This window comes from Egretta garzetta, unplaced genomic scaffold, assembly GCF_000687185.1.
Source record: "Egretta garzetta isolate BGI_Z169 unplaced genomic scaffold, ASM68718v1 scaffold50, whole genome shotgun sequence".
Taxonomy (NCBI): domain Eukaryota; kingdom Metazoa; phylum Chordata; class Aves; order Pelecaniformes; family Ardeidae; genus Egretta; species Egretta garzetta.
In genome coordinates this window covers 4,831,079-4,845,421 of record NW_009258613.1, presented here as the reverse complement: position 1 = coordinate 4,845,421, position 14,343 = coordinate 4,831,079, and the positions used below count along the sequence as shown (strand labels likewise).

The 14,343-nt window shown below is 37.2% G+C and overlaps 1 protein-coding gene across 1 annotated transcript in view; it reads left to right on the top strand.

The window, feature by feature from the left end:
- The window catches only part of ZFAT (zinc finger and AT-hook domain containing), a 77,105-nt gene that overhangs the window by 47,828 nt on the left and 14,934 nt on the right, over positions 1 to 14,343 (top strand). The window contains exons 11-15 of the mRNA XM_009647996.2: positions 1,868 to 1,956; positions 4,497 to 4,635; positions 10,190 to 10,308; positions 11,928 to 12,054; positions 14,110 to 14,240. Coding sequence (XP_009646291.1) covers positions 1,868 to 1,956; positions 4,497 to 4,635; positions 10,190 to 10,308; positions 11,928 to 12,054; positions 14,110 to 14,240 — 605 coding nt within the window. The remainder of the gene's footprint in view (positions 1 to 1,867; positions 1,957 to 4,496; positions 4,636 to 10,189; positions 10,309 to 11,927; positions 12,055 to 14,109; positions 14,241 to 14,343) is intronic.

Here is a 14,343-nt window from a genome sequence, read left to right as displayed (position 1 = left end):
ATCAATGCCTGACTAGAAAGCTCTCAGACCTGTAAAGAAATTTCAGGTATAATGTCTTGTTTGTGGAGCTTAAAGTAACACCTTTTCTTGGATGTTACTTCATGTCTTGTTTGTGGAGCTTAAAGTAACACCTTTCCTTGGATGTTACTTCTGAACTTTGTTACTTCTTCTACTTTGGGCTTGTTCAGTCTGGAGAAAAGGAGGCTACGGGGAGACCTGATTGCGGCCTTCCAGTACCTAAAGGGGGCCTATAGGAAAGATGGGGAACGTCTTTTTCATAGGGCCAGCTGTGTTAGGACAAGGGGAAATGGTTTTAAACTAGAACAGGGTAGGTTCAGGCTAGAGGTAAGGAAGAAATTTTTTACAATGAGGGTGGTAAAACACTGGAACAGGTTGCCCAGAGAGGTAGTGGAGGCCCCATCCCTGGAAACATTCAAGGCCAGGTTGGATGGGGCTCTGAGCAATCTGATCTAGTTAGCGGTGTCCCTGCTCACTGCAGGGGGGTTGGACTAGATGACCACTAGTGGTCCCTTCCAACCTTAAACATTCTATGATTCTATGATTCTATGAACTGAAGTAATTTTTTTTTTCACAAAGCAATATATATAAATTACATTGACTCTGTTTAATTGCATTATGTTGTGTAGAAGACCTGCTCACAACACAGACTTTCAGTCTGCCAAGTACTTGAGAAACAGAGACTGTCTCAAATCTTTCCATGACTTTTTAGGTTGGTATCTGAAGGAGCAATGTTTATGCAGTTACGCACCCGTTGTCTTTACCCCTCTTCTGGTCCACTCTATGGCTTTTGTGACAATGCAGAAGAGTAGAAGTCCAACTGTTACTTTAACTCCATACACTTAGAGAAAATTTGTGCCCAATTAAAATAAAGAAATATCAATCAGCACTCTCCAAGTACAGGTTCCAAGAACAGGTCACAGAACCTACCCATTATCCCTAGCGTTTGGTAGCCACCAGCATGTAAGTCACCACCTATAAAGTGTGAACTAGTCCCAGTATGCGCTTTCTCTTGCCTTGGGTGACTGTATGTGAGACTTAGGGTTACTGCAGAGATTTAGATGAGAAAGGACAAAATGTAATGATGAACAAGGGAAATGGGCATCATTCAGACTGATGTTGATGGAGCAACTTACACCCATTGTTTTAAAATTGTGTAAGCAGTAGTGAAGGGTCAAAACACAAAACATCTGTATTATTTGCCATTCTAGTCTTATTTTTGTCTATAGCATATTTTATTTCTCCCTGTATCCAGGGTTAAGCCAGTGTAGAAAACCTTTTTATGATAGTTTGAGTCATTATTGGAAGAGTAGTGCTAAACACATAAAGAAATCTTATGGTAAAAATAATAGGTCATGTCATACCCTACTAGAAATACATCAAGACAACCTACAGGCAAAAAACCAAAAAAATTTAAATGTATTTGAATCATAACAATTCAGTGCTTGTGACAGAAGTAGGTAAAAACATGTGAACATGACCAAACATTGGTGTTTTAAGGATTTCCAGACCTGCTTTACAAATAGCAAAATAACTGTTCCTGCAGTGACATATAATTGATTTCCTTCTTCCATTTAGGCTTCACTATAACGATTCTTTTTCTTGTTTCCCAAGTGACTATCCCAGGAGCATCTATACTATTTAATGCTCATAATTTAAAGATGACACTCGAGCCTTTTTTCTTCGTTACTCTTCTCTTAGCATATATTTAACCAAAATTTTGCAGAACAAGCGCCAGACTTCCCATATTCTTCACTGTTCATTCTTAGCATTTTGGAAATCATCTTTATGAGGAAATATAACGAGTAGTTTTCTGAACTTAAATAGAAAAAAATTGCTCCCATTTCAGGAAAGCAGTTTAAATGTACAGTGTGTGACTATACTGCTGCCCAAAAACCACAGCTCCTACGTCATATGGAACAACATGTCTCTTTCAAGGTAAGAAAACGTAAAATATACGTATTGATAAGTCATTTAGAAATACATGGAACTTCAGACAACAGTTTTAAAACTGGCACATTTTCCTGTGTGGTGATAATTATGGCATCTTAACATTTTAATATTTCGGGAATTTTGACTTCTTTTCAGACACTTGATTTAGGGTTATTTTGTTCATGGACAATTTGTAATTAGTATCTTTACTTGCCAAAAATATATGTGTGTTGCAATACAAAACAAACATTATTGGGTTTTTTGACTGTCAGTCCTTGAGAGAACTAGTCTAATATGTATCTTAAAATGTCCTAGGGAAGTAGAAAGTGAATCCCATACATCACTGTTCATTGCCCACCTTAATTTCCTCTGAAAATTTGCCAGTCTAATGTGCTATAGATGAGTTCATATACTTGAAGAAAATCGAAGAGAATTAATTTTAAACCACCCCATTTATATGAAGCATGTCTTGGAAAGAGTTTTGAAGATTGTTAATGTTTTTATGAAGTTTATACAGTTTATTTTAATAAATTGTAGTATGGTTTTATTCCTAATTTTTGCATTGGTTCTCAGCATAATAGGTCTTGATGTAATGAATTGTGAAATGTTATATTCCGGAAATAGAAATTATAGTAGTTTCTTTTCCAGAAAAATCCAGTATTTTGTATGCATGAAACATTCATTTTAATGTAACTCTTTATCTTGGCAGTGAAAAAATTTCTTATTGAAAACATCATACTATTTTCTTATGCAACATCTTTCATTATCTAACAAATAATTTTGCTTCTATAAAGAGTACACTTCAGCCATTCTTAGTAAGTACCAATGCTATGTACCTCCATAAAACAAAAAGGAAGACAGTCTTCTGATTCATGGTTTAAATTTTGGAAGACGAGACATACAAGAAAATGAAGCAAGTCATCTAAAGAGATAATACATTTTGCACAAATAATTTTTCTTTCTTAAGTATATAGTTTGGCTGTGGACTTACCTTTTTAAAAGGCTTTTTTTTGTAAATGCAAATACATAAGTTTCCTTTTTTAATGGCTAATGGGATAAATGTACTCACTCAGTTCTTGAAATATAGCTGGTTCTGACCTCAGGATCAGCTTTAGAACTGTTGACTCAGCACCTCTTTTCAGTCCTCTGTCAGCCTGCATATGAGTGTGGCTATTCGATGCATTATCAAGAGAACTGTGAGACACTGAAACAGGTCAATCAGGAGTATTTGTCAAAAGGAGTTTAAAAGTGGTCTGTTAGTAACGCGGTGCCTCCTTCTGGGCCAGTTTGTATGCATATCAAACTCAGAGAAATGTCAGTAGTTATGCGACCTAATGGTAATTTAATCCATCGTATTTCCAAGCACCATGAATTTGCAATCCTGCTATCTGATAGCAGATAACATACAGGACACGCAAGTGTGTAGAGAGTGGTACAAGAACCCAGCAGTCTGTCTGGATTATTTTTTTGAAAAAAGAAGAGTTTCAGCTATAGAAAAGGAGAGTACCTTTTGCTGAAAAATTGAATAGCTGAATGTTACAGAACCCTCTGAACTGTAAGGTTAAGGGAATCTGAACACCACTTTTCTTCGTTATTTTTGCTGTTTGGAGCCTGAAGGAAGTTCATGAGCAACAAACTTAGGTCAATACACCCTGACTGCAGATATTTCCCTGCTTTAAATTCAGCTTCTTAATAAACATTTCTGTGCCAACCATTTTCTGCTGACTAGCTTTAGGTGGGCCTGGTTGTTGTGCATGAAACATTTAGCATCCCATTCTGAGGTACTTGGCTTTTCCCCAAGGACTTTGCTTAATGTCTGCATTCTTTTCCAGGACTCTAGTGGTTGTGTCAAGCTTCCTATAACTGTGACATATCTCAGTCAGAAGGTTATTCTCAAAGGCTAGCTTTAGGCACAAATGCTTGTTTTCCTAAACTTTTTTCTTTAGAAATGGCTCTCCCTGTCAGCTGAAGGGAGATGGATGTTCTTAAAAATTAATTAATTTAGTTCCCAAAAACTTAGCTCACCAAATGGTCAGATGAATGCAAATGCCAGTGAAAGGGAAGCAGTTGGGAGCATGTTGGAGAGAGAAGGAAAGAAAAGGGAAAAGATCAACCCTGTCAGGTATGGTTATCTGTTAAATTAGGTTGGCTGTACAATCATATTGTACCTTCAGTTATTTTAGCTCTCTTACTCCCCCTTTTCAGACCAAAGCTCATGGCAGCTGAGTCATTTCCTTGTAGTAGAAAGTCTCCACGTGGTCAGACCTGTGATCATCAATTATGAAAACACAGTTTACTGAATTACAAAAAGTAGGTAATAATCTTATAATGTTGAGAATACTTGGTGTCTTGCACATAATAAAAAGTACCAGATTTTAGCTAATGCTTAGTTACAACTTCCATTAATATTCAATTTTGGAAGGTCTCCTTGGAAGATGCCTAAACCAGAAATGAACATGGTTTTTTGGGATGAAAACATTGCAGCTTAGACCTGTATCCTGAAGAGGTCAGGAAATATGTTCTAACATTTTCCTTTTTGCTCCTAGCCTTTCCGTTGTGCACATTGCCACTATTCCTGCAACATATCTGGCTCCCTGAAGAGGCATTACAACAGAAAGCATCCTAATGAAGAGTATGTAAATGTAGGTTCTGGGGAGCCTGCAGCAGAAGCCCTTATCCAACAAGGTACATCTCCACCATATGAGATTTGGGGTTTGGTTTTTTTTGCTGAAGCAATCTTGGTGTGAAGGTAAACTTTTGTGCAATGTGTGGTTCCTCAGTGTTACGTAATAAATCATTGCTACTTTTTAGTAATTCTGAAATCTCCACCTTTTATCCTTCATTCAGTGTCCTTTGTTCTTGGTTTCTAAGGGTGAATGAAACAAAGTTTTGATTCACCTTGCCTGTGCTATTCATTGTTGCATACGTTTATCATTTTCACTTGTTTGTCTCCTTTTGTAAGTAAAGTGTCACTGTGTGTTGAAATGAATGATTAAATGATTAAGCGAATGATTAAAGAATAGGTACCTGAGATTGAATTCTGTTAATATGAAATTAAGGATCATATTTATAATGTTTTGAACAAATAAAATTAATCGTATGCTAGTTAGGTTTTCCTTCCCTTTTGGGAGCCAGATAAATGCACTTCTGAAAATAATTCTTTTCCACTGAAACAAAAAAACTGTAAAGTTATTGAGAATGCAGGAGTAGTCTTATAATGAAGACATTAGAGTGAGATGAGAGAGAACAGCCTTTGATTTTTTCTGTGGTGGACATGCTTTGTCCACCACATTGGAGCATTGGGCAGTGATCAGTGGGATGAAATTGAAAAAGTCCAAGTGCCAGATTCTTCACCTAGGATGGAGTAACACTGGACACAAGTCCAAATTCGGAGAGGAGTGGCTGGAGTGCAGCCCTGCAGAAAGGGATCTGGGGGCTCTGGTCAACAGCAGGCTCAATGTGAGTCAGCAGTGTGCCCTGGCAGCCAAGAGGGCAAACCCCATCCTGGGGGGCAACACATGCAGCATCACCAGCCAGTCAAAAGAGGTGACTATCCCACTGTAGTCAGCATTGGTGCCACCTCACCTTGAGTGCTGTGTGCAGTTCTGGGCTCCACCATTTAAGAAGGATGTGAAGGTCCTTGAATGCATCCAGAGGAGGGCAACAAAGCTGATGAAAGGGGTGGAAGGAATGTCCTGTGAGGAGCAGCTAAGGACTCTGGGCTTGTCTAGTTTGGAGAAGAGGAGGTTGAGGAGCGACCTCATTGCTCTCTGCAGCTTTCTGAGGAGGGGACATGGGTAGGGAGGTGCTGATCTCTTCTCCCTGGGATCCAGTGATAGGATGCGTGGGAATGGTTCAAAGCTGCACCAGGGGAGGTTCAGACTGGACATTGGGAAGCATTTCTTTACTGAGAGGGTGGTCAAACACTGGGACAGGCTTCCTGGAGAGGGGGTCGATGCCCCAAGCCTGTCAGTGTTTAAGAGTCATTTGGACAATGCTGTTAATAATTTGCTTTAACTTTTGGTCAGCCCTGAATTGGTCAGGCAGCTGGACTAGATGATCGTTGTAGGTCCTTTCCAACTGAAATATTCTATTCTATTCTTTCCATCTCTGACTTTGCATCCTTCTTTCTGTTCCCTTCCTTACACAGCATTTATATGTCCTGTGCTGCCACTAGTGCTGCCACTAGTGCTGTGCCTGCTTTCCATGTTCTCACCTGCTGTGTGGAGTTTTAGAGCAGTAAAGGGGCTTCAAATCCATGTAGTAGCTATGCAGTCAGTGCCTCTTATCAGGACTCTGCCATGAAGAAAGCCATGTGAGTAGGTACGCTTTTCCCACATGCAACCTCCTTTGCCAGCTCCATTTTGATTGAGTTAATTAGGATTTGCATTTGGAGTTGATAAACAGGAGTCCTATTGAAGTTAATAAAAATTTTCCTGATTTTGGAATCAGAAGATCTTCTGTATCAGGGTAACACAGCGTGAACTGATCATTGTGGACATATTATGCAATGTGCCAAGGTATGTGTTTCTGACCTGCTTGGGACAGCAGTTGCAGCTTGCTGCCTGACCAGTCTCTATCAAGTTTCAATTTACCATATTCATAGATCTGAAAAACAATTTTAGAAATTATTCGTGTATTCATATAAGGGAAGAAGACCTTTCAGACCTGATAATAAACAAGTCCTTAGAAATTAAAGGACTATAGATGAAAAGGAAAAAGTGGGAGAACCAGCAAGTGAAAGGGTTTTGAAAAAAATTGAGAAGGAAAACTAACAAAGATTAATGTCTCATAAAAGCTGTCTGTATCTATTCGTATTTTGTTCTGCTTGTTCTAAGGTACCCACTGAGCCCAGAGTGGATTGCCTCATCTTGCTCATCTTTTCTTCTCTTACTATCAACTGTTTTTTGACTGCATTGAAGGCATTGCAAATAAACTTAACTGGAAATATTTATATGATTGTAGATGGTTGGACTCTACTCAAGATTCCTAGAATGAGTTTATATATAAATGAATTATTCATAGAATAGAAGAGGGAACATGCTCATTTGAGCAACTGTGTTGCCAGGGATAGACAGCGTATTTAATTTCTGAGTTTATATTAGAAATTAGGATCAGCCAGGATCAGAGAAATGCTTGAGGATTTTCGGGGGCTTGGGTTTTTTTTGTTTTTTAAATAGAAGTCTATGATCTGACATTTATTTTAGTATTTTTAGAGAAATAAAGGAAAATAAATACTATAAGATTTTGATGTATCCTGCATAGGGGACAAGAGTATTATATATGCATTACCCATTGGTTTTTTTGTGAGACCCTGCCTGCTTGCTCATTTGATAGCTTCCTTTTTTAGTTTCATTTGCTTTGTGCTGGGCAAGTCACATAAATTTATTTCCCAACATTGTTTCTTTTCTCGTCACTAATATTCCCTGCCATCCGTTGTTTTGTTTATGTATTTCCGCACTCTCTGGGAGATGGATTTTTTATTTGTGTTTGTGCAGCAACTTGTGCAGTACATGTGTGATGATCCAGTTGTGGCCTCTATTTTCTATTATACCACTATCATCACATGTTTTATTTTAACATAAAATAATAGTTGTCTTATGGAGATTTTAGACCAATAAATAAATTGCTTGGAGAGCACATATCAATGCCATGGTGGTAAAAAGTTGCGGAGCTGTAGAATATTTGTCTGTGTTATTTTGTTGCAAACATCAGTTTTGATATTGAAAGTAGATAAGGTGTGTAATTAATTGACTTTCTGTGTATGTTACCCATTACTTTAAAGAATCGTCTAGAAACTAATTTTCTTAAGCTTTCATATCAAGTCACTGATGTGGAGTTATATATTACCAGTTTAATTCTATGCTTCCGTTATTTGTTCTTTAATTAAAGTCCTAATGACAAAAGTTACAGCTTTAATTTATCTTGTGTATTGTTATAATAGTTTCAATATCAAAGTAATGCAGAAAAGTGTCCTCTTTCACGACAGCATTTTTTTCCTAATACTACAGATTGCTGTGAAATGAATATTTAATTTCATTTTCTGTAACTGATAATATCTTTGTCCTAATCAGAAAGAAAGTGTTTTGCTTTTGTGAAGTGTTGAGTCCTAAGCTCCTTGACAGGGAAACTATTTCAGTTTTGTATAGAGACGGAGTATTGAGCGTCTGCTATAATGGTGAAGACTTAAAATACATTGAGAGCGAAAAGAGAAAATTGTAGAGGGATAATAAGTGTCTCAGTGAAAGACCCTCGTGACTGAGTATAGTTATATTTTGTTTTATCAAAATAAAAAGTTTATTTCTGTTCACCTGGTAGAATGCCATATGGCAGCTTTTCATTACTGTAAAACTGAATGCTTTTTCTAATCACTTTATTCATGAAAAAACTATGTACAATGAGAGCTTGGCTTATAACCGTCTTATGAGAGTATATTTGAAGCATTTGAACATGATGGGTGAGAGTCATCATTTGCCATGATAATGTGGAGACAGCCATCTGGTGGCATAGTTCCTAAAGTGGCATAACGCCCTTCCCTAGCTATGAGATTTGTTAAGAGTGAGTTCTGGTCTCCTCATGCAACAATTTATCACATACAGATTGATTGTGTTCTGCTTTAAGGGGGAAAAGAGAACTACTTATTTGCATAATTACAAATAACTGAGATCTGACATTTGACCAAATGACTTTCATAAGAAAAAGAAGTAAAAGCTGTTTAATCTAGTGTAGAAAATTGGATGCTTATGATTTCATCGTGCTTAGTTTTTCACCAGTAATGCTGCATACTCAGACAGTAAACATTGTGCTAAATTCATGTTATGCATCATTTTGAAGATAGTAAAAAAACTTAGGTTTACATTTTTGTATGATAACATAAACAGCAGAAACTCTGAAAAGCAAAGATAGTTGGGTGAAAATGACGTTACATTGTTGCCTCTTCCCGGTTTGCTTTGATAATGTGCCAAAAACCTTAATAATGTTTGTTTGAAACTTGAGAAAACTAGAATAGCTGTCTTAGGGAAGATACATTTTTTAAAAGTTATTAACATATACCATTACTGTGTATGTTAAATATTAAGAGCTTAGTGGGTTTTATAAGCACTTTAAAAAAATCCCAGCACTTGCTGAAAGGGTACAGCGCATCCTGGTTTTGCATTGCATCCCGAAGGCCAGCACACCACGGCTTTGTAAGACAACAGGGAACCAATATTTGAAGCTGAAGGTTGTCAGAGACCATCTTGTAGATTTTCGGACTATACGTGCAATTTACATTTGAAGCTGCAATGATATGTTGTGGAGTAGGCATTAAAACTAGTTTCTAAGGAACTCTGTGATTTGAAATAAAAGAGTATTTACAGGGCAAAATCTTTAGTTCAGAATTATTTAAAATGTGCTAGGCTTTGGTTTTGGTGGGCCTAAAGGAGAATGTAAGTCATAGACACCCTCAGGCTTGAAAAAAATTTCACTTGGAAACTATGACTAGTCTTCATGGGTGCTGCTGAACTTGAATTTCAACCAGAATCATGACTGTGGGAGTGATACTGGACAGGCTGAAGTATCCCCTAGTTTTTCAGGTTTTTTTTGTGGCCAGGGGAAAAATGAGGTGAGGTTGATCAAACTTAGTATGTTGTCATTCCTTGAAAAAGCTTTCCCCTCTCTAATGTATTGTTAGCAATGCAGGCACAAGTTCTCAGCCGGTAGATAAGTTATTATTTACTTTGCAATTTATGTTCTCCCTGTTATTAGTTTGGCTCTCTCCCTTAACATCTAGCTCCTGAGAGATGAAACCAATACTTCTTACGTGGACCTAATTGTGGAAATTGTGCTGTATCTGAGACTAATGCAAATAGTTGTCTGTTCCTGCTCTTTCTTTCTAATTCATGTGTGGTAGGGGTTCCCCAAGGACAGAGGGAGGGAAAGATGGGAACAACATTCCTGCAACTTCACATCCACCAAAAGGAGGCATGCAGGCAAGGAAGCAGGATTGCCATGCCTTCCCAGATACATGAATTGTTCCAGACTCCTTCCATTACCATTATTCAAAATTGCCCTTTAAGCATTGTGAGAGTTCAACTACTTTCCCCCCCCCCCTTTTTTTCATGTTGGACACATGGCTAAAGGAAACCCTTTTAAATTACAGTTATGTGGCTTGATTGGGATGGTGTCAAATTAAATGGGTCATTACTGCCTTGGAAAAGGATTTATATTAAAATAAGGATTTATTTGTGTTTCCTTATAGGTGGCATTAAGTGTCCTGTTTGCAGCTTTGTTTATGGTACAAAATGGGAGTTTAACAGACATCTTAAAAACAAGCATGGGATGAAGCTAGTGGAACATGATGGGGAGACCAAGTGGGAGGTAAAGTTGCCATGCCTTTGGCCCTAAGATTTAAAGAAAAATTCTGGGGAGAAGAGTAGGGATAAGAATAAGAAGTATTAAAAAATGTGTTCTGACTTTATATAAGATCAGGAAGACATGTGATCTCATCTCCATTTTGAATGCATACATTTCTATGACTGTTAAGCTTGACTGCTTTAATATCTGGTAGGATTAACAACATTGTAAGTGCTTATTTCTGCATTTTAGGGCTCTAGTCCACTATTTGAAGCAGAAAGGGTGAAAGCTTTAGCAAAAAATGTTAAATTGAAAAATTTACTACATTTTGTTATATGCTAAATATTCATTGGCGTTAACTGCAAGATGCGCAAAGCTGCGAGCTTTTATATCAAAGTAATGAAGGAAGCTTATGTCTGAGTCCAGAAAAGGTTAGAGTCTGGAAAACTGCATTTGTAAATATCAGCTAAAAAATTGGTACTATTATACAGAGTAAGTCTTCTGTCATTTGTTCTGTGTTTCCAATCCAATGCATATAGGAAATCACAGTATCACTAAGGTTAGACATTACAAAAATTTTAAGTTAGACCTAAGAAGCAGGGTTAGAAAAAAACAAACCAGCAATCTGAATTTTCTTGGTTTGGGGTGCAGCAGGACAGCTATGTTGAGAGGGCTTACCCTTTCAAGCTTTCCTTTGCTGTCCTGTGTGTAGCTACTTCTTCTAAAATGAAAACTCTTGTTCTTACTGACTGTAGATGCAGAAGCTATGGGAAAACCACAGAACTATCTAGAGACTTTAATTTTAAAAACTACAATTGGCAAGCTGAGTCTTTTCCACTGCCTGAGTAGGCTATTGTTGGTGTCCAATGAGAGGAAGAAGCCAGAAGTCAACTGCAGTTGGCTGACCTCCATAGTTTTAAGACCTGTTCTGCTAAATTTCAGTCAGTCTAGCCCGTGTTATAAATCTAATGCCTGATTGGGAAGAGCCATACTGCAGTTCGTGTTTAACAGTTTTTGAGTGTCCACAGGTGGAATGTTAAGTCCTTGAAAAATATCAGATGCATTTCACAAACGATTCTCTGTATGCTCTCCCAGCAGATGCACAAACCTGAAAAAACAAAAGGACATCCAGGGTGCAAGCATGCCTCTGTTGCTGAAACGGCTTTAAATAAAGAAGTCTGATTAGAGCAGGAATACGTATTGACAGCTTGTCTTGAAAAAAACATAGTTATGGAAAGGCTAGTTTTTCAAAAACAAAATGCCATTTCCAAACTTCAGAGGCATTTTACCAGATCTACAAGGACGTGCATTATAAACTAATTTTGCCCAAAAGGTCTTTACTAGACCCTGATACAATAGAAGTCTGTTGTTAGTTGTAAAATAACTGTGCAACAAAAATTAAGTCAAGATAATTTAGCACACTTAAAACAACTTTTGAAGTAGAATCTATAAGAAAACTATGGAATGATATCTCGACTCCCATGCAATATTCTTCCTGAATTCTGTTTCACCCGGTATTTCTATAACTCTTGTTACAATATTTGTCCAAAACTCATTCCTTTAAACTCAGAACTTTCATTATTCTCTAAATTGCTAAAATGAGAGTGAGATTATTAATGCCTGGGCTGGGTTTTGTTTTCAAGTTAACTGCTGAAGTTTCTGAAGAAGCATCCACTCAGTATCTCCATATCACAGAGGCTGGAGAAGATGTTCAAGGCACTCAAGCTGCCGTAGCTGCATTACAGAACCTTAGATATACTCCTGAGAATGGTAAGTTACCTTTTTTAGGTTGGAACACAAAATACATCTTTTTTCATAAATATCTAATTCTTTGGAGTATACTGGACAATATCTGATCTCCTGTGAAACTATTAAAAATGATGAAGTTTGTCATCCAGAACTTACTTCTGGGGGGTTATATTTTTCTTTGAGGATAAATAACAAGAAATGACCATTCTTTCTGAACTTCTATATCCTTATGTCATTAATACTTACCACACACTGTTTTGCATTTTATTATTAAGTGTGTGGAATTTCCTGCCTGTATTACTAAATATACTGTGAAATCAGCTATCTTGGCAGAGTAGATGGTGTGTATCTAATGGCAATTCTCTAGCTATTATTTTTCTTCCTGCTTAAGTCAGCCAGACTGCAGAAGTGACACGGTGGAATAGCTCATTTACCATGTTCCCAAGACAGTACTAACAAAGTTAATTCTGATGGTACACAAAACTAAGTAAGCTATTCTGTATCAGACTGAGGAAGAACAAGAGTGGGATTAGATAATGATTGCTAAGTGGGAAATAACAAAAACTGGAAGAAAAGAAAAAATGTCCAGCTCTGTGAGAATGTTAAAACATCAGAGAGTAGAGTTAGGTGTTCATATGTTTTGTTTTTATATAGATAAGGAAATGCACTGGTTATCAGAAGATAGCATTTTACAGTTGTTTACCATTGTGGTCTTTAAAGTTCATAACACAGATATATATTTTAAAAACTCCCACTTTTAATGGAATTTCAAAGCATGTTGCAATTAAATTATGTTACTGACAATTCTGAATGAGTAAAAACCTCATGAGAACTTTTCTTAAGCTTTTATATATTTAAATTAAAATAAACTTGATCATGGAATATGCTGCATATAACAGGTTTGATTTTAAGCATGAAGCTGTAGTTTTCAGGGTAGAATGATTTGCTTTTTCGTGCATCCAACTTCAGATACTCTTCCAGCATATTCCCTCTGGGTATGAAAAACAGTAATGTCTTGTCTAAAGGCACTTACTTAGAAAAAACCTAAAGAAAGTGAACATTTTTCAGTACTCAGATAAATTTGTTTCTTATGTAGAGAACGAAATATAACAACTTTCTGTTTGAAATGGAATTATCTGAGCTAGATCCCTATCACAGTATCAACCTCAGTTGAAAGGGTTTGGGGTTAAGAGATGAGCTTTATTCTGTTTGCTGTCTCTTTCCTAGTTCCAACAGTGATTACAGCAAATAGAAGGCAGCTTTAACATGACCCTGATGGTTTCTTTCCCTTTCTGACCTCTCTCATGCTGACACTGGGCATGTGGGAATGGTGGGCCACAAGAGGAAAATTCGTATTCCTGCATAACAAAAAATGTTTTTCAGCATCTAGATCTTTCCTTTTCACACTATGGGAGAAGTGAGAGTGCAACTATGTATGGGTTTTTTTATGTAAACTTGCCTTTCCTTTGGGAGGGCTACGTACATCAAGAGGATTTAAAAAAAAAGGGCAAACATGTTCTGATCCCATGCTTATAAAATTACAAGCATGAGCTCTCTTAAGCAATTAATGTCAGCACATTAGTGGTAACAGTACTTCTTTTAGGTTGAAGGGTGTTGCAGATAGCCGGACAGATGGTAAACACAGGTTTTATAATATACCAGATATCTGTTGTGGTTATAGATACAGAGTTCAGGTTCTGTTTAGGCTGAATGACTGGCAAATACACGTTAGGATTTGTAAAGTCTTGCAGCTTCCTAATTTACAGTTACTGCTGTGAATTGTACCTATTGTTTATTCAATGTGTTCTTTTAGGTCTCTTTCAAATAGGCATAAAAATGATCAGTGTGCCTTCACTTGCTGATTCATGCATTCCTCGGGCAAATTTGTTTTGTGAATACATTCCTGACATAGATCTGTTATTAAAGTGTCATGTTACTGAGATATTTGAAATTTATAAACAGCGCTGTGAGTCAGGGTTAAGGCAGGAGGGGAAAGAGGGCCTGTAGCACTTAGATTCACATACCCTTAGAGCTGTTTTACTGTAATGATCTTATGTTTACTGTCTTTCTGATAAGGTGAAAGACTTGATCCAACAGCTGTAAACATCCTGCAGCAAATCATTGAGTTGGGTTCAGAAACCCATGATGCTACTGCAGTTGCTTCTGTAGTTACCATGGCACCTGGCACTGTGACAGTGGTAAAGCAGGTAAGAGCTCTTTCTTCTCTAAAACAGCTCTATTTAATTTTCATATATTTATTGTGAAATGAGTATTATTTTTCAAGGGCTGAATTTTGAATGACCGTGCAAG